Source organism: Acanthopagrus latus, chromosome 1, assembly GCF_904848185.1.
Source record: "Acanthopagrus latus isolate v.2019 chromosome 1, fAcaLat1.1, whole genome shotgun sequence".
NCBI classification, from domain to species: Eukaryota; Metazoa; Chordata; class Actinopteri; order Spariformes; family Sparidae; genus Acanthopagrus; species Acanthopagrus latus.
Window position 1 is genome coordinate 9,055,011 of NC_051039.1, and position 26,106 is coordinate 9,081,116.

General features: G+C 42.1%; 1 protein-coding gene across 3 annotated transcripts in view; it reads left to right on the top strand.

Moving 5' to 3' along the window:
• Nucleotides 1–26,106, top strand: part of fbxw7 (F-box and WD repeat domain containing 7) — a 124,997-nt gene that overhangs the window by 78,381 nt on the left and 20,510 nt on the right. For 2 of the 3 annotated variants that reach the window (XM_037099933.1, XM_037099942.1), the window contains 2 exons: nt 22,021–22,103; nt 23,836–23,977. In XM_037099933.1, the coding sequence (XP_036955828.1) occupies nt 22,021–22,103; nt 23,836–23,977 (225 nt within the window). Of the gene's footprint in view, nt 1–16,614; nt 17,211–22,020; nt 22,104–23,835; nt 23,978–26,106 lie in introns of those variants that run through there. The other variant, XM_037099950.1, reaches the window with a different exon arrangement.

The following is a 26,106-nucleotide window of genomic DNA, read 5'->3' on the forward strand; positions in this document are numbered from 1 at the left end:
TGTTGTAGTGTATTTAAATGTGAGAGTCCAGCCTGCATGTTGAGTAATTATTGATGTAACTGCTCCAAGTTTGAAAGTTGAGTCAACTTTCCCTCAGCAACAATGACAAGGCCACACAACTTCTTCCTCACTCACATCTGGTTGTATCATCCAGTGAATATCATGAAAAACTTTTTTTTACAGTTGTGTGATGCATTCATTGTCTTTGGCCTGATGCCCTTTGTATGACTGTGAGAAAAATGCAGGCAAAACACAGATGATGTGCATATTTCAGGGACCGTCTGAATGCTTGGTAACAATCCATTTGGTGTAAGCACATCTCCCCTGCATAACAATTAAGAGACATTGCCACTGAGTGCATCAGAGACAGATGGCATGGCCAATACAGGAGGGAGAAAGATAAACTCTAGAGGCTGGGCTGTTTTCTTTAAAGATGATTGTCTCAGGCCTGTGGGGAGCTGCAGCCTGATGTTCATGGCATTGTTAGCTGAGCAAGGTGAACTAATTGTAATACTACTCATGGCAAGAATTTCCTGGAATGTACCCAACCTTGCTGTATGACTTTGTCACATTTTGAGCGAGAATTGGCCTTGTTCTGGTAAAAATGAAGCCTTCGTGAGCAGCCTCTGCAGAATTCGTTAGTGAATGGCAACCCCTGCATCCATTGCCAGAATTGGTTGACTCTAATAGCAAACAACAGCCTTATCCCTGGATGAGGCCAGAGGCAGCACACTGCAGCCTGGAGGCCAGTGAGAGCGAATCCTGTTGCCAGGCAACGGCTTACAGATGGGGTGGGGTGTGGGGGGGTGGGCGTAGTAGCAGGGTCCTCCACTGCTGCCCACGCCCCTGCTTGTCCTTCGTCATCATCGCGTCAAGATCAGATCTGCCTGGCCTTGAATTATTGATTTTGTCCAAGCATCAACATTTTTCCTGTGCCGGCCCTACCTGAGAATCTTACATCAGCTGTCACTGACCACCACTCTGCAATGTCTTGAGGGGAAAAACAACCAACACTTCTAGATTCTCTAGATTTAAGCCAAAAACAAAACTGACATTCTTAATTCTGCAGTTTCTTTTACCACACATTGGCTCTTGAGGATAGAAGAAGTTAAGGGATTTTCTGTGTTTCATGTTGTCTATCCTGATTACAGCGTGTATTTAGTTAGCAAAAGGAGGAAAACCACAAGGTGGCAGGCAGAGTTCTCTCAGACTCATCGCTTAAACAGTTTAGTTTTTTTTTTCTCTTTAATTTGTGGACTCTCTGCAGGGTTGTGTGTTCGGCTGTTGTTGTTGATTTCGGATGCCTGTCTGTGATGGAGCCTTATTTGTTTCCTGAATGTCTAATCTGCCAAGTTCATGCCTTTGGCTGCCCACTGAGAAGGGGGTCCTTGTTCTGTGTCTGCCTGGCAATCCCAGTGACTGCTGCTGTCCCCCGGCCTCTTGTGCACATTAACATACAGCTGTCCCACAGGATGTAGTGAGACAGACACCCATGAGCTTCAGAGGGAAGCTGGGCACTCCCTCTCCTCTCCCTGATTCAACTCACAGGCAGCAGCCACAGCAGATGGGCTATGGAGATTAAACCACGAGGCACATGGCAGCTATTGTGGGCTTCCTATTGTGAAATTTAAAGGTCAGCAATAGGGTCACGGCTGAATTGGTGTAGTGAGTCCCACCTCCCGAACATGAACTCAGATGGCGAAGGCTTTGCTAATGATAGCTTCTTTTGGCTTGTCAGGAATATTGATCAGTCGACAGTGTGCTAAGGGGAGGAAAGAGTCAGAGTGCAGGTTATAGGCAGGAGCAGTGGCTGAAATGTTCGGCATCAACAGCTTTATACTCTTTATTGTTGTTGTCGAATGAATCTGATATTTTATATTTTCATTCATCAACAAACGCAGAGAAAAGGCAAACAATAGCCTGTATCCTAACAAGCATATAGAGCGACACCGATAACGTACCTGAAAAACCGCCTCGCCTCGGATCCTTTGACAAAAAACCAGTGGGATTCTCAATTTGAATTTGAGATTACTGCAAAAAATAAAGTTCATGATAATTTGACATTTTGTTTTGCAAGATATGGTATTCTTCACGATTGAACATTGCTTTTATTTACTTATTTAAAAGTAAATGCAATCGCAAGAATTGATAAGCCAACATTGGCCGACAAACAAAAAATACATCATGGTCAGATGAATTCGACGGCACCACCAGGAAGCTTCCTACCACACTATACTATACACACGTCACTCTAAATATATCTGTTTTTAGAAACTACGTAGTGTTTGAATTAAATACACTTAATGTTCATTACCTTAGATAAACAGCTGCAGTAGGAATTAATGGGCTTGGCACCACAGACAGGCTGGAAAGTTGTAAAGCACTGAGAGATACTGGTTTTATTTTTTTTTCATGGGGATTTATGTTGACGGTAAGACAAATATAGAATATCATTAGCCTCGAATATACCCACCTACACAGTTTGAAAGACAAAGTAAAGCAACCAAAAAACTGTCGGAATGAAATAAGAAGCAAAACATCACGACTTGTCAGTAAACCCAATTTCGCTACATCATTTTGACTCGCCTGACATTTACAATCTTGAATTCAAGTTCATATTTGACTCAAAGGTCATGAAACATGGCAGAGGAAATAGAAAGTGACAGAAAGAGATGATAGCCTTTGACTGTAAACATGCTCTGTCAGAGTCTGGCTTGAGGGTTCATGAACGGTGCTTGCAACCCAACAACACAGCACTTTATCAAATATAAAGTTAATAAGATATCAATTTCAGCTCAAGTTTTGTCAACAGCCACTCAACTCTCTGCTTGGATGTAGAGCTGAAGCACTCGGTAGATCTGAGGTTTGGATACACTCCTTTGGTTTACTCTGCTTCCTCTCTCTGAGCGTCATTGACCCCCAAGTTGTGTCCCGCTATTTTTGAAATGCAGGCCTTTATCCTCCCAAAGAAGACGGCGTGGTTTCTCGGTTGAAAACATTAAAGCCTTCTGTGCTGTTGCGGTGTGAGGGCATGGCAGTGTGTGCTGAGGGGAGTCTATTTTTGGGAAGTTGTTCCAACCTCACTTCCATTTTCCACTCTTATGCTCATTTCATTGACTGGCCAGTTGGCATGCGTTTGTTCTTCGTCGGGAAAGTTCGAGGAAAGCACAAGAAAAGATGTGACAGCATGTCATGTCAGCGGGCGAGTTAAGGCCTTCCACCCAATACAAGCTTTTGACGGCTCTGTGGTATCCTGAGTTATAACGGCTCCTAAATTTTTAAGAGTTTTAAGGGAAGAGGAGGAAAGTACTCTGATTGTTGGCTTTTGTTTGCACGCTTCACTCAAAACACAACATACTTCAAGTGATATAACACAGAACCCTGTTGCTCTGTCATTTTCCGCATGCATCATGTTAATTTAAACTTTAAAACTTTAAGTGTTTTGCCCCCTGGTTGGCCCCCAGAGTTTCTGTATAAATATAAATATAAAAAGGCTTGTTTACTTTTTTTTTTTAATGCCATCTGCTGCTTCTATGCCTGCGGTCGCTTTACGGGTGCTGCTTAGCTCACCCGCAGGCTAGATGTCGTTTCAAGGTAGACAGCTCATCAAGATGAATGACAGGTTTTGCAGAATGAAGCGGGACAATGGATAGCTTGAACTAACAATACACTTCCTGCCACAAGGTGAAAATTTGCATGCTACAGCGTGTTAGAGCCTGACCTCTGTGCTAAATGGACAGATCGTTTCAAGTTAATACAACGCCTCTGACCTTGAAAACCACTGAAAATAGTGACAAAGTTCAAAGTTAACAAAGCAAAGTTGTAGCCATGTATTAATAGTCCATTTAATTCTGTCAGAATAGGGGCACAGAATAGAACCACAGCCGCAATGGAGTGTGTACATAAACATTGTGATGGAAAATGATACCACTACAAAATGTATATGTAACCTTTATTTTAAGTCATGTCATTGAATTCAAGATCTATTTGCGAGAGACCTGCAGATATTCAAACACTGCGAAAAACAAAAGTACATACAGCTTCAGAGACAATCACAGAAAAAAAGCATCACTGTTGAATTTTAAAAGCTTAAAATCAGCCAGCGGTATGAGACATAAAAGTTTTAAAATCTGGCATGAGAATAAAAGATATCATCGTCAAGCACAGACATGATGGTTGACTGTACAATCAATTGTCTTGTCCTCGAGACAGAAAATACTTTATTCCCTTATAAGAAAAAAAACATTTTTATCTTGAGTTTCAGCACCACTTTCAGAATCATGGTGTTGAAAGTAATGTTGGACATGATTGTGCCTGTGAATAAATGTCAAACAAGATCAATCTGATATTATAAAACTTTCATCGTGTTGTTGAAAATTCAGCTCTACCTGCAAAGCCTCTGGTGCCGTATATCAATCTCATCCCATGCTCCAGACTTGCACTCTGCTGCCCGGTGTATGAGTACTCATAGTGTTTTCCTGTTGCAGAGCTCTAGGGGGAATTCTTGCATCCATTATGCATGGCATAAAGCGCTACACATGAGCAAATAAATCAACAAACACAGAAACTCCAGCTCCTGAAGGTGCTTTTCCAAATGACCCGATATACTATTCTTCCCTTCCTCATTCTCTGCAAGATGGGAAGTAAGAGAGTGGTGTCCTCTCTGTAGCTCGGTGTGTAGGAGTGCTCCCAGTATGTGTCAGAAGCTGTATGAGTTGGAGGCAGGGAGGAGGAAAAGACTGCAGCAAAGTCTGAATCGAATCAGTGACACATAACCACTGCTTCTGGTGTATACGTGTCTGAGAGGGTTAAGCAACGAACAGCATCATAGAAATGTTCTCTAAAACCCTGCTTACCAATTGCTTTAAAGATGAAATGTGTAAGAATTCTGTGTTAAAATGTCTAAACGACTAGAGTTTTGTTAGCTATTGTGTTTAGGTGTGTACTTAGATTATTCCAAATGTTTCCAGCAATGTTCAAATGACAAATCTAAATTTACACAGAGTAATGGTGGGATTCATTTGCTCCCTGGTCTATGGTTCCATGATAGTGATGTCGGCAAACAAGACTGAACTAAATGTGAATAAAAGTAAAACACGATCTCATTCGTGAACATTTGTGCCCGATTTACTTCAAGTAGATTTTTTATCAGCAGCGGTGGCTGTTTAATGGTTTATTCACCACCGGCGAAGTGAGTTTGACTGCTGGATCACATGTGTTTATTCCCGTTACTCATGCAATGTTTATCTGCCCCAAACAGCTAGAGTACTTAATTGTACATTAGCCGTGAGCTCCCCAGCTCCAGATGGTAGTCGACGTTATAGCACATAAACATCCCACAAATGGCCGCCACCTCCTTGGATTGCCGCTGTAGTCGGGTTGATAAATGGGAGTGAAGGTAAATCCACTTTTTAACGTCAAATATTAAGGAGTAGTCTCTGAGCTCTCCTCCCATCAATAAACAGAACAGAATCTGATTGGGACTCCGGGTCTTATTCCTCCAAAGGTTTAGGCTCTATACGCAACTCTTTCCGTCTCAGGTGTGTCAGTAACGTGAGGCTGAAGTCTGGCTTTTGCTGAGGAGCTATGCTTCCCCTTTCACATTAAATGCATGTCCAGCCATTAAAGATTTTCTTTTTGGCTGCAGCTGGGTTCTTCCTCTGTCCTCTGTCTGTCTGTGTGTTGCCCAGCATGGTATATTACCTCCTCAGAGGCCCCATGCTGCCATCCCTCACAGCCAGACACATTTCTACCTTGAGATTCAATGGACATATGGGAACCACCTGCAACCTCAGCCCTTACCAATTCCTACTGCAGACCTAGTTGGCACATTTATACAAATGTACGGTTTTCACTCAATAGGGAGGATAGCTACCTCATGTATTTTGTAGCTTTCTGTCTTTACATATTTTAAAACTCACTTATAATTGTCCCCACATGAAGGCTTGTATTCACTGCAAGAGAACACTGTAGAGTCTCCAATCTGCACACTCAGTTGCCTCTGCATTAATACATTCAGGAGGTCTGCTCTGTCTATACTGCAGTAGTATCAAGTGTTTGTGTGTCGGTGTGTTTTGTGTGGGAGTGAAACATTCTCGCAAAAGTCCATCCAAGGTTCACTGCTCCTCTGCCCTTCCTGAAATGAAGCATTTATGACCCTTGTCATTCTATGTAGCCTTTTAAGTCTTGGACTGTGTCGTGACCAGTCTAGTCCACTCTGTATAGAAATTCCAACCTACATTACTTTTCTCATTATCTCGCATCACCTCAGCCAAAAAGGCTACTTCATCCTCGGTCTTACCTGTAAAGCAGAGTAGATATGGTAAGTTTACAGCACTTCATGCGCCCAGTCATGACGGCATTACTCATGATCGTCTTCTGCTGCATTATCTCTCCACAAGCAGTTTTCAGAAGACTGTTTTTGTTAAGTAATAACTCGACTTTCTTTTGTGTTCACAGTGGACACCATTTTTAGTGACTTTATCTGTTAAAGTGGAGGGATACAAAGCGCTGTTCATTGCCAGTTACACAGTACACCACTAAGAGAAGAAATCATGGTAGCAAAAGCAGAAACAATGTGTGTGATTTTCAGATCGTAGGAGAGATGAATTTAGCCATGTTTGGGCTTTAGTTGTTTCATCTGGTCAAGTCTGGTCCAGTCTTCAGGCGAGATGCATTGCTGTTATGTTGCATCATTCATCTTCTCCAACAAACGCCCAAATACAAAGATGTATGAACTTTCATGCGCCGCCTCTTTTATCTCTTATTTTGAAATATAGCCATTACGTGTGTCTGACTTTGTGCCATCGGACATGGCAGTGGATAGGAGTCAAGTCATGCACTAAAAAGGTTGCTATTGCCCACTCGGCTGGTGGTCCATCAGAGATAACAATAATCCCAGACACTTTAGACAAGAGCCTCGGCTTTCAAAGCATGGCCAGTGGACACATCTAAGCAAGATCAAATGTGCCCTTCACTTTCTGGAAATTGGATTTCTATGTCAACATTGGAGTCACGCATTTCACTCTTATCGAATGTCTGTGGTTCGTTTTTTATTTTGGTCACTATCCATTTATGCCATTCTCTACTCAACCTGGCTATCAAGAATGGGGTGTACACAGCTGTGTTTCAACTTAAAGCTGAGCAAAGATGTTCCTTCCAGATTACCTCATTAGTCAGGCCCACCTGTCACTAGGACCCACCTCGGTTTAATCATCAGAGAAGACAGAGACAACAGCTATAGTACTTCATCCTGAAGACAAAACTGCTTTCCCAGCCTCCTCACATAATTTCCTTCCTCTTTCCTAAACTTCATCATTGTACAAGTTGTTAAAAAGTTTTCCCCCCCATTTATCTTACCAGTGAATGTCGTACCGCCCTGCACTCTTCGCTCTTTTGTTCCTCAAAGTTTATGTTGAGAAAGACCCTACAATTCGTCCTATAATGAAATTTGTGGTCACAGTAGAAATTGTTGATTTTTCAAGGAAACCTTTTGAGAAAAATCGCTGAGACGGGTGGCACCATTCCCAACTAAACTCTGTTGCGTCTCTGCCTCCTGAGAGATTGGCAATGGGAACGCAATCAGAATGCATATTAGTATTAATAGTAGTGCCATTGGCATGTATCTTCAAACTATTTTCAAACGCAGAGCAATGCTTCCCATATAGCTTAAGCCAAGATAGAGTAGATTCTGTGTTTTTGAATGTTTACCTGGATTACTTGAAACCTTAGCGAGTTGCATCCCTTATTATTGACAATGAAGATATATACTATTTATTGTTTAGGGCTGGGCAATATATCTATATGGTATTATCGTGATATGAGACTATATATCCTCCTAGAGTTTGGATATCATGATTTGGTTTAAGTGGCCATATCACTGTTTTTAAATGCTGCATTATGGTAAAGCTATCTAATTTTCTTAAATTTACCAGACATGTTCTGGTGTTTGCCTTTAACAACTTAGTCATTGTATCTACATTACTTATTATTTATCCAAAATCTCAATGTTTCAATATTTGTGTGATGTACCAATAGTCATCCCTACAATATTAGCGCAATAACATTGGTTAAAAGTATTGTGCGATTTGATTATGTCTCCAATATTTAAGAATATTGAGATATATATGTTGTATATCATGATAAAGCCTAAAATATAGCCTTATTTTCAGGCCACATCGCCCAGCCCTCATGTAGATTATATAGCAGCAGCTCTGTTTTATTGTATAACAAGAAGCTAATGTCTGTGTCTAATGTCATGGCAATCCTTCCAGTAGTTGTCGAGACATTTCATTCAAGATTGTCAACCTCATAGTGATCATCAGAGTTGTCTGAGAACTGTTAGTGTCTGTTTGCACGAAGTTTCGCTGTGATTCATCTAATAGTTGCTGAGATGTTTCAGTTTGGACCGAAGCAAACAAGGCAATGTTGCCATCCCTAAAGCCACGCTGCTGTCAACAGAGGTTAATGCCTAAAAGAAGGGTAAATGATCAATATTGTTGCTTATTTCTTGGCTTCAAACAGACTGTGTTTAATAGCATCTTCTGATCCCTGATCCACTTAGATTAAGGTAAAATCTCAGTTCAGAGGTTGCTCAGGCATGTTTTCTTTTGAAACCATTTATTTGGAACAGCAAACACGCAAATTACTGCTTTGTGGAAGAGATAAAGGGTAATACGGGTAGATCGTGTTCCAGATGAGATCAGTATCACAAGAGGGGATAAAATACCAAAGACAGTGTAATGCACGAGTTTCTGTAGCGAGTTCAGGTCAAGGCAGGCGACCAAGTCTCCGTCAGAGTGTCCCCACATGGTTTCCCACCACCTTCTCAAGCATATTTAGGGATCTACAGATGACAAGCAACACCCAGCAGGCTCAATTTGGCTCGCTCTGCTTCATCTAGGATGCAGAGTGGTAATTCTGGATGATTAAAGAGGTTTATTCGTTTCTGTGTAAATGTTTATGCCAGCCCTGGCCAAGTTTCACCTGGCTCATCACACACATTTCCATAACCCTCTTTCATTTCTGAATGAGATATGACAGCTCAGGCTGCATCCAAATGCAAGCCCAGATAGGCCTATCGTTGCGGAAGGATTAGAAATGGAAGTAAATGTTAATACCTCTGTGGAGAAATCTTTCATGTACAGTTTGACTTTAGAATGTGACCTCCCAGGATACTTATCATATAGTACATTAGAATTGTCGGAGAAGTTATTTGACTTAGAGAGATTCCGAGTCAACTTTATCTACAGGGCCAAAGCTGTTTTAAACTTTTTGACAGTCCTTACTGAATGATGACTTTTGCTCATTTCACGACTTAAATTTCTGAGGTCTGAGTTTGAAACAGATTACACTCAATATTTACTTTAAATTGTAACTATTTTATTACATTATGTAATAATGAAACATTTAACGTTTTATTAAGTCAAACTATTGCTATCTTCACTGTAATTCAGCACCCTCTCTGGACAAAAACCCATTAACATCTGGTGTCTGTCTTTAATAGGAATGTGTACAATGAGCATTCATTCTTGTGTAAATGGCTCTGCAGTAGTCTGGGGAGTTTACAGACTCAAGCTCTGATCAGCTGTGATGAAATTTCAACACCGGGGTGGACACACCAGTTTCCCTAAAATGTTCAGCCCTTTTTTAACTGAGATTCTGTGACACACATTAAAGATAAGGAGGCTGGCTTGTTGGTACTTCTCCATCTTTCTCTGTTCAAGCAGCACTCGACCATCATTCAGTCAGCACTTAGTTTGAAATGGAGCTTGAAGTAAAAGTTTTTTATAAAGTAACCACCATTGTTACATCACCCGTGGCCTAGCTGCGTGATTGGTTATGCACATGTGTGCTTAGCTTAGCTACTTCCATCAACAGCTCCAGAAAAAAAATGTGTTTAATTCAGAATTGAGAATTAAACAACAGTTTTAGTTAGTTAGAAAGTGTCCTCTGGATGTATTCTGAAGAGGTATATGATCTGCTACTTTGTCTTGTTCCCTGTTTATTCGATGCACTTGTGATGATCACCATGGAACACAATAAAAAACACATGGAAAGCTGAACTCGTACAGTGGTTTTGGGAAAGGACTCAATCTTTAGCCTTAAAAAAAAACATATACACACTAATTTTGGAGAAAGAAAAGTGCAATTCTATGTCTGTTTAAGGTGAAAGGTTTTTTCCCCCTGGTTTTCTTTCTCTATACTGTATTGTTTATCTAAGGATTGAGGATGCCATTGTACACATATTATTGTGCAGATGGTTACGTCCTCTGAGACAAACTTGGGATTTTGGAGCTGTACAAATAAACTTGACTTTGGACAGGCCTTTCAGATGTAGAAGATGAGTTCACTCACTGAATCCGAGCCATCCGAACTTGCTGCCCAACTTTGCAGATGTATTGTAGGTCAAATGTAATGAGGATCAGCTGTGGCTCATGGAGAGGGTCACAAACTCCTGTTTGAAGCTTTTTTCCAGCAAGCTGGTGCTGCTGAGCTGCTGTTTGCTTTGGGCACATTGCAGATGGTCCTAGGATTTGGGTATGACGCATGTGATTGGACAACATAACGATTGAGAGCAAAGACCAAGTCTTTAAAATGCAAAGACACGCACTCAGTCATTGATTACTTTAACTTCATTACTCTACCGCATCAAATTTAACACCTTTGAGGGAAAACCAAGTGATGCAGTGTCCATCTTTATCCCCAGTTCTTCCCAGCAGGACAGCAGGGACAACTGAATGTCGTCCAGCTGCCCTTGTAGTCCCGCTGGGAAGAGATGTTCTCTGCCAGGATGTTATATGATATTATTCTCAGGTGCTATTGTGTGTGTAATTGCGGAAAGATAAGAGGTTGTGTTATTTGATTTTTTCATTTTTTTCATTTTTTTTCACAAGAGACAGTTTCTTGCATACATATCAATTAAAAAGTGACAGATTGTAGATTTTCCAGGGTTAAACTGGGGATTCAGAAGCCAAACAGAACCCGTATGTGTCAACAAGTTATTATGTTGTTAAGGGCAGGGTTGAGCATGAAGCAGTATTTTGGCTTTCTATGTGCAGATTTCCTTAATTCAGTGTACATATTGAGGCCACAGAGTCAATATCATCTTCCCAAAACACACCAGACTGACTTATTTTCCATGGTGGAAATCAGCTTCTCGGTTTTTTTATTGCCTCACTGAGGGCTCGGTGGTCAATTTTAATAGCACACATTACTAAATAAGGAGACAGAATGACTGTTATTCCCTGTAATGTTGTGTGACAAGAGACTGAACAGAGCTCTAGGCATGGTAGTCCTGCTACAGATGAAGCCTCAGTAGAGATTTCATTTTTGTGGTCCAAGCTGTTCTGTAGCTTCAATTTCCAAGGGACTGTAGAGAAGTCCAGATTTTAAGCTTGAGGAAGATTTTTTTTTTTTTTCCCAAGATGTATGTTTTCTTTTTTTTTCTTTTTTTATGCTGAGTTTTCAATGCAAAAGTAGAAGAGGTAGAATAATAGCCAACCAGTGTTCTTTGACATCAAAAAATCCAACAAGGTTAGGGGCTGAGAAAGGGTTGAGGGTGGTCATTAAAGGGATTCCTATGATTGGCTGATTCTGTTGCCATCCTAGTGGAAAAAACACATTCAGGTACAGTAGGGAGGACTGTAACAGAAGCCCAGAGCCTCTTATTTCACTTTCACACACATTCTACAGCCAAGAACTCACATCATTACTGTGGTTTTCTGCTTTACTGCCTCATACTTATTGTTAAAGCAAACATCACAGAAGATAAATAGATGTTTTTGGGATTTGACGGGCCCTGGTTGCACAATTTTAATCAAATGTCTTTTTTTAGCCAGTTTATATCAGACTCTATACAAGTCCAAAGAAAGGGAATATTCCCCGGCTGCCCTGTATTGGTTTTTATCTTACAGTGAGAGTTCACCACTCATTAACTGGCAGACATTCCTATTTAGATTCTGTTGACTGACAAACAACACTTAACACATTTGTGTTTAAATCTTTTGTACATGTTTTCATTTTGATTGTGTCTACCATTGCCTATTAAGTCTTTTCCCAGGCTTCTCTATTTATATACATCTTGAAATGCTGCATCTGCTTTAAACTCAGATTTCTAAATAATCACCAATAATTGCAAATGCCGACCCCTGTTCTTCATTTATTTTCCAAACAGCCCATTGATGTCACAAGGGAGATACCAGTGGCTCTTGCTTTAATTTCTTTTTCTGACCTGACCCCTTCAAACTTGAACGTTTCAGTCGCGTGGGTGGCTGTAGGATATGTAAATTCAACACCATGCAGATGATGCTATTATTATCCTTAGCAGAGTGCCATGATCCATGGTTTCCTTATTCATCAAACCTCCCCCACACACGCATTGCATCTGTCCAGCCTGGAATGGGGCTCACACTTCCCCATTTCAGAAAAACCCATTGAGAGGAGACCCCCTAGTCCTCATTTTTTTCCACAGAGGGGACAACCGCACAATGACACGGCTCCGTTTAGTGATGCATCACTGCCCAGGAGGTATTTGCCTCCTTCAAGTTCACCACCTCACATTAAACATTTGCTCAAGAAAGGCTCCTTTCTCCTCAAGTGTAGCTTTTTCCCACCAACATCTGTCGATTTCGAATAGAAGGCTGTCCACATTCCTCCAATTGTGCTAGACAGGTGTTAGATGTGTAACTCATTCTTCTGAGGCTGCAACGATTTATCAGGGACTCAACGGAAAACTAATCCGGTAATTTAGATAATACGTTTCTATATTTGTGACTGCTTAATCTGCTGATTGTTTTAATGGTTATTGGGTGAATCATTTGGTCTATGAAGCAAGACAGTTCCCCTTTGCGTATCACTTGGATTTAAAGTGGCTGGTCCATCTTAAAGGTCAACCCACCTTAAGCGAGCCCGGGTCAAAGTTGCTACTTGTATACCACGTTTTGGTTCAATGCCTTGGTGGCACTGCGCAACTTTCTGTCTTGTAATCAGGAGTCTTGCAGTCGATGTAGTTTGCGTGGTCCACACATAACATTAAGAGATATGATGTCGTCAAGCAGTCACTCAGCCAGATTCTTTATCCTGCAAGATATCCAGTGGGCGCTGGCAACAGGTCAGCAAGCTCCTGGATTGCATCTTTTTAACAGCTCACACATTGCAATCGTCGCCCATTGGAATGAGCGCTGATTGCTGATCTACCACTGTTTATTGTCGATCTCAAAGAAACTTCAGTTAGATTGGGGCTGGAACTTAGCTGTAAGCACATGGCGCCACTGGTTTTGTAATACAGTGGTGGAAACTCTGCAAAGATATGGAAATTACCACCATAAAATACGAGCAAATCTTCTGAGTTTATGGCATTTTGTACAATTGCTGCTGAATTATTTATCCATTGAATAATCAACTAATTGTTTCAGCTCCAGATTCATTTGTCAAATTGAAATATATTAAACATTTGCTTTGTAAAATGTCTGTTTGGATGGAGAGACAATCGAAATGGAGTTTTCTACTGTTGTGCTGTCTGTAATTGTGCCCCCCTTTATATCATTACTTTATAGATTAAACACCAACACTAGCATAAGAAATTACTAAAAAGTAACTTGTAGTAAATGAAGTGATAAATAATTGCAACCAAATGGTTCAGTCCCACTCACTCATTCATTAATGCCCTCTCGTATTTCCCTCTTGTGTCTTCATGGATCCAAGGATGCCCAACTTATCTGCAGGCTCGTGGAGTATCTGTTGAGTCAGTATGCTGAAACCTTGGCAGTGATGTTGTCTATTATTTGTGCACAGTCAAATGAGAAAGCATTTGCATTTCCCCACAAGCCATCCACTGCACTGCGATGTAATGAGTGTATTTTTATCCATCCGCCACTGTTCAAACATTGCAGCAAAAGGAGCTGATGTCTGAAAGAGCACTATTACCTGAACAAGTTTGTTTGTTTGTTTGTTTGTTGACAAAACGAGAAACTAAAAGGGGGTTTGATTTGAGAAAAGAATGTTTTTTGGGGGGCTTTACCACTGACCAGGACTTTGGTTTTGATAAGCGGGGGGTCAGTGTCAGGAGTGGGGGTCCAGGGAGGCCTGTTAATGCTTTACCAACCGGCAGAAGGAGAGCGACAAAGGAGGCCAAGGCCTATTCAAAGGCCACAGTGCAACTCCTCTCGCATGCCAAGCATTCCAATGTGCTGTGTAAAGGTTGAGCCGGCAGAGAGCTACGAGAGGGCCTTTCTCACGAGGGCCACCTTAAACACACACAGACAAAGCTCAAGCTGCTCCGTCTGATGCAGCCCGACCTCGGCCGGTTTTGAATGCTGTGCTGCGGTGAGAAAGTGTGACTAAAATGCCTGGATTAGCCAAGTCGCTTTACACCTGTCGTGTCCTCTCGCATGAGCATGATTTATATCTCTCGGTACATTCATCCAGAGTAAAAATCCTTCATCTTATGCACGATTACCGCGAGAGTGCACGTCACGTCGCATCTGTTCGTCTATTGTCTCGTCCAAAATAACTCAACATTTTAGTCTCACATGATGGCAGAATTTACCAGAAGCCTCTTGCCAAGTTTTTCTTCTCAGTAACTAAAATTCCCCCCCTGTGCCAGGTCATTCAGTAATTACAGGTGTAAGCTGGGAGTGTCTGGAAGGCTGCCAGCTTTCAGTGCTCCATCACCTGTGAATAGAGCCCTTCCCACGACCCTTCATTGTTGTGTCCTGTTCCGATGATCTAATGCCGATGTCTTGTGAGGTCAAGAGAAGCAAAAGATCTATTGAAAATAATGACACGGCCTGAACTGGTATGAACTGGATGGATGTCTTAAACATTCTTGTTGCAGGAGCGTTACGGCAGGAAAGCCCATCACTTCAGGAGTAATTTAAACTGCACACAAACATCTTTGTGTATAAATAGCAACGGGACAGTTTAACGTAGAAACGTGTTTCGTTTTTTTTATCTTGCAGCCCAGTCACGTAACACAGTTGGCGAGAGACACTGTTTAATATTCTCTGTTCTCAATTTGTACAATTGGTAACTGGGCAGGTGCACTCACTCAGTACCTGCTTACCCTGAAATGCAAATATTGGCCTTTTCCATGCATGTGCAAATAAGCAGGTGCGGCAGATGTTGGTCCATTCAAACTGTTGCCTGATAGATTGTAAAGGCAGACTGTTTTCTGTCATGTGATCGGTTGGTTGGGACATTGGCCGTCTTTAGTGCAGCCCTCCAGTCCAGTTCAACACACATCTGCAGAGATGGAGGAAGTATTCAGATTGTTCACTTCATGAGCCAAAGTTGCGTCGCCATAATGTTCAGTCACTAATGACTGTAAAAAATATATAGAAATCTATATTTATTTTGACTTTGTGGAGGTAATAATGCTCTTTTAATTAGTAGGGTCCCTAATTAATCATTTTTCATGATCGTTTATGACTTTGGGCAGAGTGACGCCTGCACAGGAAGTCAGTCAGTCATGGAACTTAGATCCCTGTATGATATTGTATCTTAACGATACAGTTCAAAAGGTGCTCACTTTTGGCCCATGGTCTTCTGTTTAGTTTCAGTTTTAGTTCTCTAAGGGTAAACATTTTGGGCACCCTGATCAATATGAAGTAAAAGTTGCAATACCACACTATAGAAAGTACTTAATTAGAAGAAACAGTCCTGCATTCAAAATTGTAATTAAGTTATGGGATCAAAAGTAAACTGGTACCGCAGACAGAGCGATAAATTGGAAATGTATTCTGTGGATGATTTGTTGCTGAAAATTGCAGCCATGATATTTTATAATCGGATTGTCTCATAAGATTGGTCTTTAAAACCTAACCCAGTACAAAATTTCCCCTTGTAGCCAGTCTTAAAGGGTAACACTGGCAGTTTTACACATGAAAATGTGTTTACTGGTCTTGGGGAGTACTACTGCATACACGAAAAAAAAGTAGTATATAGCCAAATAATCTGATAAACTGCCTTCAGGGTAATGTAGGCACCAGGTTTTGAAAAGTATGGAAGATGTGCGGAACAAAAAAAAGGCCATATCTCTCATTGTGGTGGAATGCTTTTGATCATCAATGTTAGAAAAGCATTCTCAAAGCCTGGAGCCTACATTACCCAGAATGCCATTCAGCCAATGAGTGACATCACTGGAGACAACTTGTCATCTTTCTCTGGAGCCACAAAAAGGCTTTATACTACTTTTTCTTGCCACATACTGAGTTGCATTCCTCCAAGACCTGTAAATGCGCTTTAATATGTGAAATTAGCGGAGTTGCCCTTTAAGCAACAATACTGGAGTAAACGCGCTGTTACTTCCCACGTCTGTACCGAGGCTTCACTGGCAGGTAGATCTGCTCGCCTCAGTGTGATGTGTGATCTATTTGATGCAGCGCGCATCAGAAGGCGGGTGCTTCCTGGAGACGGTGGCGTTGGGCGGGGCTGCGCGGTGGAGGCGTTTTGATTCCGCAACAAGTTGGAGGTCCACCTTCCTAATGCAAAAGGGGCAGCGCGCGTACCCCCACCCCGCTGCGTGTGCGCGCCGCGCCTCCTCTGCTTCACATATGTCCCCGGTCCCTCCTGCTCTTGGAGAGGATGCGCTGCGCACGGTGTTGAATGTTGGACTGCACCATTCGTGTCGTCTCCACCGGGGAGGCTGTAATCCGATCCTGTTTGGAGGAGCCGCCGCGCAGCCTGTGAGGAGGAAGAGGGCACTGCTCTGCGCTCTGACGCGCTCTCCCCTCCACTCCTCCCCCTTTTCTGCCGAGTGTCACCCTCTTTTCTCCCCTCATCTGTTCACTCCCTGCTCGGTGAGGAGGCTGGTCGGCGGCGCACACGCACAAACACACACACACACACACACACATACTCACGCCTCCGGGATCGTCGCATCGCATTGTTCACCCACCGACCGAGCCCCAGTTCACGCCGGCGCGACACCACGGAGATTTGTTTTTATTTTTTGACTCGCCTCTTTTGAATGCCTTCGCCGGGGGAATCTACCGCATGCACGCCAGTCCGGTGACGTGCCCGAGCATGTTCACATCAGAGACGGCGTCGGATTTACCTGAGAGTACGCTGCCCTCACACCGTCAGAGCCGTCTCCCCAGCGCGCACACACGCTCGGACTCCACCGATTGCCACTGAAGAGCAGAGAGGGGAAAACACACCGGATTACAAGGATGGGGTTCTACGGCACTTTAAAGATGATTTTCTACAAAGTGAGTAGGGTTGTTTTTTTGTGTGTTTTTTTTCCTCCTGCTTGTGTTTCCCTCCGCCGCCCGTGTCACCTCCAACAGACATCCTCCCCATCTCTCACGATTTCATGCTGGACTCGCTTGTGTCGCCCTCATTATCTCTGACGCGCCTCTCACGGCAGATTGTGCGGCCACTGCGGAGGATGAACAGCAGTGAAGCAGACCCCCAGAGACGTCGCTTTAATTGCCCGGGCCCTATATGTTGTGTTGTGTTATGTTATGCGATGTGTTAATGTTGGAATATTGGGATGTTCTGGGTCTTATTCCTCCGTGGTAACTTCCACCGAGCAGATCCAGGGCTGTTTGTTGTATTTATAAATGGGGCTTCTGCTTCCGGCACATTGGCTCACTTTATTCTGCAAGCCTGGGTGAAAATATGTGCATATTTCCATCCCATTCACTACTGAGTCCTCCCGGTGCCGGATGGCACAGGATCCCATTTTGCCTCTGCGTTGGCTCGATGCTCTCTGCACCTGTACATCAACTCCCTTCCCTCATTATTACCCATTAAATGCTTTCAGTTTAGATCGGATGCACCACACATGGATCGCCGGCATCAGCTCCTTGTATGTTTAAACACACTTTTCTTAACAACGGTTCGTTTTGCGAGCAGAAACGTCCAGTTCCCCCCTCCTCTCCGATCCTCCCCAGTTTGCAGGGTTATTATGATTCTACATTATGCAGCAGTGGTTATCTTGCACTGACCGAAGTGACTGCATGTGATCAGTCTGCTGTCGCCTGTTGGAGTAGCCTATTCCTCTGACATTGTGCACTCGCCTCAGGCTCCCAACCACAGATAATGGGTCACTGTGTCAGACTTGCGCGAGAGGTAGAATATCCTCAAGGATGTTGGGTGTATTATGCTGGATGGCAGCCATAAAACGATGCTCCCTTAGTTGGGGGAAATGCACAGCACAAACAGAAAATATGAAAAGGGGTTCCGTTATGCGGAGTGTGCGATGTAAACAAATCATTCACAATCTGATTTAAATAATCCCCTGGCGGTGGAGTATTTTTTTTTTTTTTCTCGTGTGTTTGCGCGCACTTCGCGCGTGAGGCGTTAAAGCTTTTACTCAATTAATCCTCATGACTGAGGGAAAATGTCATCCTTAATCAATGGGTAACAGTTTATTGAATTGAACAGAGGCTCATTTGTATTCTCCATCCATTTTGTGGATGTGCTCATTGTAAGATATCAGGATTTTGAAGTCAGCCCCTAGAGCTGGAATTTAATGCCGCTCTTTGATGGCACTGACAGAAACTGAAACACCAAGGCTGATTTATTTGAAATACAAACCCCCATTTTCTGGCCGGCTTTCAATTCTCTTCCTTCTCTTCAACTTGCCAATTCTTTTTCCAAAATGGCCAGCAGTCATTTTGCAAGTGTTTTTTTTTCTGCGTCTCCAGCAAAGCTGATTGACATGATGAAACTGTTTCGTGGCCGCTCGAAACGGCGTTTGATGAACGGGAAAAAGATTTTTTTTTTTTTCCGAGTGACTGATGCTGCAGGATGTAGCCTGTGTTGAAATGAATCAACACATTATGTAAGAGCGATTGCCGTCTTTAAAATATCATTAACTCTCCGTGTTATCCATCTGCCGTGCTTTTGGACAGATAGGGATGGGGGGGAAGCCAAGAGGAAGGAGGGGAAGGACTGATTAGAAGTGATTTACAAACACTGCGCTCTCTGGTTACCTTTTCCCAGGCTGAAACACAAGACGAGGCTGGTTCCACGCTGTGTTCTGTTTTTTTTTTTGTCTTTATTTCACGCCTTCATTTAGTTTGAGGTTTTTTTTTTTCTTACATGTGCACACAGTCAAAGCCGGCCAGCGCACCCCCCCTTTTCTCTCTCACTCTCTGAGGCACACACAAAACATACGCACACACACCCAGTGCATGCATACACACACCCAGGCTCTCCTTGGCTACTGAACTGCCATTGCAGTGAGATCACTGCTTAAAGAACAAGGCGGTCGGGTTTAAGAGCTGGAATATCTTATAAACCCTCCTTTATTTTCCTCAGCAATCGAGCACTCCATCGGCCAGATATTTCAAATTGTAGACAAGTGGAGCGTGAGTTACACGCCAGCCTGTTTTTTCCCAGGGCTTTTTCTATACATCTCCGCGATGAAGCACTCCAGATTTCTATGGCTCTTCCCATGATCCTCTCCGTCAGCTTCACACAGGAGCTGACTTGTGTGGAAAAGCTCATAAATCATTGGTCAGATCACAGTCTAATGTCCAGGGGGGCCTCTAACCTGCAGCACACGTTGGTGTGCTAGTCATGTCCACATGGCTACAGAAACTCAGGCTGAGTGTCGGTTGTTTTGGTGCATTGATTCACGAGTCTGTAGTCTAAATGCCGAGGCAGGGATCCTGTGCTGATGTCCCGTCCTCATCATCTCACACTCCTGAGTAGTTTATTCTTGGTTCGTCATTGTTTTGATATATTGCAACACTCAAATGTGCGCCTCAGGGAGGACAAATTATAGTGATGAAAAAAAACAAAAAAAAAAAAAAAACACATCTTGAGGCAGAGACGTGTAATCATGCCACTGTAAAGCCAGACAGTATGGAGTCAAGAGTCCAGAGCTGTTTTCTTGTGAAGCACTCTCTTCAATAACATACCCAGAGTGTATCAAAACACCATTGTGTGACTCAAAAAGGGGGGAAAAGTTAATTTTGAATGTGGTTTCTGTTTTCTACAAGCTATTATCAGCTCCTACAATAGCAGGAAGAGTGATGGAAGTCTTTCATGGTTGTGTGTTCGAGCCCCTTACCAGACAATGTTCATTCATTATGTGATGGACAATGAAGTTGGTAACACTTTGTGATAACCGTCACGAATAAACTGTACATTTAAAGTTAATAGAAGTTGTGTTAAAGTTAAAGGTGCACTATGAAGTTTTGGGGAAGACATTTTTGAGTGAAAAATCTTAATTGATTGGATTTTATGCTTAAACTAAGCAAACAAAGTCTCTTTGTTTTCACGACTGAACAATGAACAAACAAACTGACCCCGAACACAATTTCATGCTGTTTTCCTCTGACAACACTTTGTTAATTCATTTAAAATAAGTTTGTTCTTTGTGTTTTCATTCATGTTGTAAATATTACAATTCTGAGTTTGAATTTCTTCTCTAAAACTACACAGTGCCCCTTGAACAAACAGAGAAACGCTTTACAAACCATTTATTAAGCAATGTGAAGGCTTCATTTACTGGTTAATAGATGGTTCTTAAAGCACCTAATTGGTGACATGAAAATATCTATCAACCAAAACTGGCTTTTTATCAATGATGGTTGTTGTGAAAAGTTTGAAAAAAAGGTAAAGCACTGAATCCTTAATGGTAAGAATAATCAAAACATACAAACAAGCACAGTGCTCCCAGGAAACTATCTGTTATTATTTGTTGTCCATGTCGCAGCAGTCACAAATAGTTTTTGTTACCATCGAGTCATTTTGAATCTTGAAGTTCGGTCGAGGTTGTGTCTCGCAGCACAACAGGCTAGACTGCAACTGTAGCCAAACTGTTGAATGATGCCTCCTAAATGAAAGTGTAAAAGATGAATGGTTACGCAACAAGAGGGTAAACATGTGCAACGGCGCAGGAATAAATCATTCAGCAGCGCCATGATGTTTCATTTTTAGTCAAAATATGCTCTTGTTGGTCTGCTGGTGGCTCCTACAATAGCAGTTTTTTTTAAATGAAGCCCCAGACAGAGAGTTTAGAAACAAGCCCAGACTGTCACATTGTATATCTTATTTTGGCACAACAATCAGTGGCGAGTTTGTTTATCATGAGGGCCCGGCGACGAGATGGTGATCACTTGCATGTGTGGTGAGAGGCCTCGGCGTAGAGAGTGGCAGGCATGGGAGGAAGAAAAATTGGCTTGCCCAGGCCCTTTTACACAGACTCCTTTTTGTTTGTGCAGGAGGGTAGGTGGTAACAGCGATCGGGTGGTGTGTGTGCACATGCAGGTGATAGACGCTGATAAAGGACTGACTCTCTCTTGTTTTTTTTCTTTCTCAAGTATCGGTGTGAATCAAACGTGATTGCCAAAAAATGCGCGGTGTTCCCTGTTTCCCTGAACACGTTTGTGCACTTTGCGGTTATATTGTGTGCATGAACGGCCTGTGCTCACAGTTCTGGGCGTGAATGCCTCCGGATATTATGGCACGTCTGGTTGCCCGGGGATCAGTGTTGTCACTTGTCTCCAGCGGGGGGAAAATAATCAAAATAAAGCTCAGCATTGTTCCAAACAAGCACCTGCTTTGTATCCTTCGATCTCGTAATGTTGAGCAGCCTCATCTACAGATAGGTCTCTGCTTTGTAATGAGCATGTTAAAAAAAATTTGAATCCCCTGCCTATGCATTAAAGTTTAATTTCCTATTTGCATAAAGCTGTTGCAAGACTGTGCCGTCTGTGTTTTATATGCTGGATTTCAGACACAATGTTAACAAAGTCTGTAACTTGCTAAAGCAATTTTCTGCTTCCCATCCCTGTTTTTAAAAACTTCCTTGAACCGTGTCCTTCCTTAAATTCGCTTTTCAGAAGCTGGCTCCCTTTTTAAAAGTAAAGTGCTTTAGACTTAGTCATAAGAAGGGCAGGCGGGGGGGGGAAATAATGGATTATACAGAATATTCTACATGGCACACGCAAAGATTTTAATTAGCTTTCTGTTTTGTGTTTTTTGATGAAAATCTCCTTCATTATTACGCTGTGATGGTTTCTAATGCTTGCCTTTTCTCTTGTTTTTGTTTCCTCTCAGATGAAGAGGAAGTTGGACCATGGCCCCGAGGTCCGATCTTTCCCTTCAGGCAAAAAGCCCTGCAAAGGCCCAGAATATCCAAGGTGAGGCAAACCCAGATTTCACCCAAGAAAAGCCTCCCAGATTCTCAACAAAGAAATCCCTCTCTTCTGCATTTGTTGCTAAAAATATAAAGTGCTCCACCACAATTAAAGCTCACCACATCAAATTATACCCAGTCCCAGATACCAGCCACCTAAATACACCTTTCAATCCAATTCACTCCAACTCTTCAATACAGAGTTTCCTGAGAAATTAACAAAAATGTTGAAAAGAGACCAAACAAACACTATCTCGCAATGTTAAAGAAAGCCAGAAACAAATTCCGGGGCCCGTCCCTGTAATACAGATCGGCACCAAAAGTTAATTAGGGTGTACTCTGAGTCAAAGCCCATCCTTCATCCAAGTCTCGTGAAAATCAGTGCAGTACTTCTGTTTAACGCTGTTGAGAAACCAGACCAACAAACAAAGGGGTGAAAACATGGCTTCCTCTACAGGGGCGATTATATTTTAAAGAGCCCCATCATTATTTTAGAGCCAAACACATATTGAATGCAGCGAGCATGAAAAGAAAAGATGAAAACATACCATGTATGAACAATGGATGCGGCGTGTCTTCAAACAGAATGATGCTTCGCATCACGTCGTATCTCCAGCGTCCAGCCAGCGGTCCCAGATGTTTCTCACACCCTGAATATTTAATGCACGTGTTCACATGTAGCCACATTAAAATTCAGACCGAACGCAGCCACTTAACTGTAAATGTTGCCATGTAACCGGCTCCCTCTCGGCTTCCTCTCCCATTAAAAATGGATCAATAATGAAATGGACCCCAGCTCCTCCGTTTTTTGCCGTCAGCGAGCGGTGTCTGGAGTGTTGAGGGTGCTCATTGGATGGTTTCTCCCGCTGCCCTAACATTACAGGGGGACATGGGCAGCTCTTTGAAGTGCTGTGATGCTTTTTACATCCAGGTTCTTACAAGAGGGGTCTGGACTTGAACAGAAATCTGTTGGGCTGTGCACACTTTGAAGTCACTGAGTTAAACATATGTATTGGAATTACTTTCAGGCAAATAATTCCTGTGATTTTGGCACACTGCATGTCAAATTTGCTTCTCCTTTAGAAGTACGTAAAAATATCAGTATTGTTCGGAAGCCACAATGTTTGTCTGAAGTTTATATTTTCTTAATATTTAGGCCAGAACTGTGTGATCATAACTGTTTTTGAATTCTGAAAGAATAAAACAGTGTCTCTTAAAAACAAAAAAAAATGTATATAAATGACTTCTTGGTCCTGTAAAGAGATTTTCACCTTGTCTTTATAACTGTGAATCTGTTTACTTACTTACAGTTATTAGCATAACATTAAAAGAGAACAACTTTTATTTGACTTTGCCTTGCAGAATGCACTTGCTTTCAGCCAGAGTTTTTATTGCTAAATCAAATCAGTGATCGGCAAAAACGCTTTCAGTTTAAAGTGCAGCCTTTAATATTTAATTTAGCCTTATTTGCTGCTCCACTGTTCCATATTTTGTGTTATCTTTGTTGTCAGAACCGTGTGGTGGAAATATCTGCAGCAAAACTAACCTAGGAAGCTGCCAAACACCCTCATAATGAGCTTATTGTTGTTCTCCGTCATATGTTCCTGTAATGTTTCTGTTGGAAGTTCACGTCCTCTCTCTGATGTGCGCCGCAATGGCTGTTTGCCTGTGAAAATCTAATTTAATTTCTTCATTTCTAAGCATTTCCTTTTTTTTCCCTTCCTGTTTAATTGCAGCCCGACAGGAATCGTCCCATGTCCAGCCACACCCACCACATTTGGCCACATCAGAACAGCCAATGGTCAGGGGCAGCAGAGACGGCGCATCACCTCAATCCAGCCACCCACGGGTCTCCAAGAATGGCTCCGAACATTTCAGGTGAGCACTCCCCCCCCCTCTTTTTTTTTTTCATTTCTCCCGTGGGCGATTCTGAACCCTCGAGCAAAAGCTCATCAAAAAGCAGATGTTGTGCCCAATCAATGTTCACTTAGTCTCAAAGATAATTGCCGCCTTGTTGTTCTGGCCCACCACATTACCATAAGCACTGTAGCGTGGAATTGGAATTAGCCGTACCTGTTCAGACTAAAAAAAGCAGCGTTGTGAGATCACGTGTAGGCTGTGTTAAAAGTTGAACAGTTGTGCTCTTCTATGATCCTCTGAAATAAATACACTGCATATATAAATACACTGCAGTATAATCTCGGCCTATTATTACCATGTCATGTATATTTAATACATCATCCAAGGACAGTAGTGCAGACTTTGGGCCTCTTATGAGGTTACTTTGTCTCCATGTTGAGCAAACTTGGAAGAGCCACTTCAGTGATTACTGTCATCTTCTGCAGAGACCCTGAGGAAATACTGTCGTCATTTCTCCACATTATAGTTCACCCTGTGTTTTATATTCATTTTACTGTACTGTAGTCGGAACAGATGCAACATAATGGAGACATTTCTTAGACTTCAGCCCTAATGACTCCAGGAAAAAAAAAAAGGAAATAGGATGTCATTTAAACATATTAGCTTTGACGGGGTCTCTCAGATTTTCTGTGTAATGGGTTGCCATGGATTTCATTACCTAAGAGAGTATAAACTCATTATCTTTGAAATAGCCGGGCGAAACCTGTGACACCTCAGTGTTTGTTTTACGTATTAGTCCTCAGGCCCGACCTGTCGCCGTGCCTGTGCAGTCTTTAATCTGGCAGCTAGACCTCAAACTTACATTCTGTGCATTCCCCCGTCCAGTCCGAGCCTGTAGCACCTATCAGAGAGGGACGCGACTACAAAGCAGAGCACTGGAGCCAGAGAGAACATTTTCCCACAAAACCCTTCCATGTTATTTCTAGGAGGCAAACATGACGACAGACATGGTCATGACAAAGTCACGTTACATTAAAGGATTAGTTTGAGATTTTAGGAAATGTGCTTATTCGCCGTTTTGCACGGAGTTGGATGACGAGATCAATGCCACTTACGTCTCTCTATTAAATATAAAGCTGCAGCTGCCTAGCTCAGCATAAAGACTCCAAAATCCACCTCTAAAGCTCGCTAATTGCCGCGATACATCTTGTTTGTTTAATCCGACAAAACCTTAACTGTACAAGCAACACTTCATGATTTTAATCGAGGGTTGTGTGTGGGCAAATACGCACATCTCCCAACATTCAAAACTATTTCTTTCATTCAGGCACATCTGGCTTGATTCTGGACATTGTTAGAATTTAAAAAAAAACAAATTTACATAAGGCTTACTTCCTACAGAACCTTATCTAAACAACAAGGCACAGGCAATTACTATGACTGGCATAAGAGATGAAATAATTGCCTCTTCAGTGTCTTTGTAGCTCCATAATCTGTTCTGCTCGCAGCCTTTTTGAAGGCTGAAGAATTCAGTCTTAATGGAATTAAGTGCGAGTTTTTGAGAAGATACTTCAACATTTCTCTGAATGTCTGAGCTGAAGTATTTCATCAGCAGCACGTCATTATGATTCTAATGAATAAAGAATCAGCACTGCAATCCCAGATGTAAACTGCTGGTTCTTAGGGGATTGGTGGTGGTGGTGTTGTTGTTGTTGTTGTTGTTGTTGTTGAGGGGAAAATACTTAACCAGAAATGATAAACTCTGGTGATTGATTGTAGTTTATCCTGTAAACATTGAGCTCCTTGGAAGTCTGATTTGGGATAAATATGAAACAACATTTTTGCAGCCCAACAGGGAACTGTGAAAAGTCTTTTTTTCACATCTTCAACATTTTGCAAGTTCTTTGGGAAAACAGAGACGTTCAAACTTGAAGCAAATTGGAGGGAAAAAAATGTTGGAAGCAACAGAAACCCTTATCATTGAACATGAATTATCGCCAAGTACGCTTATGAATGTGTAACAACTCAAGGCTGAAATGTGTAATAGCAGTTTATGCAAAAAAAAAAAAATTCCAGTTTGAAAAGAGTGAATTTGTTGTGTTTGATATGCTTTAAAATTATGTAACACTTAAGTAGCTGTTGTGTGT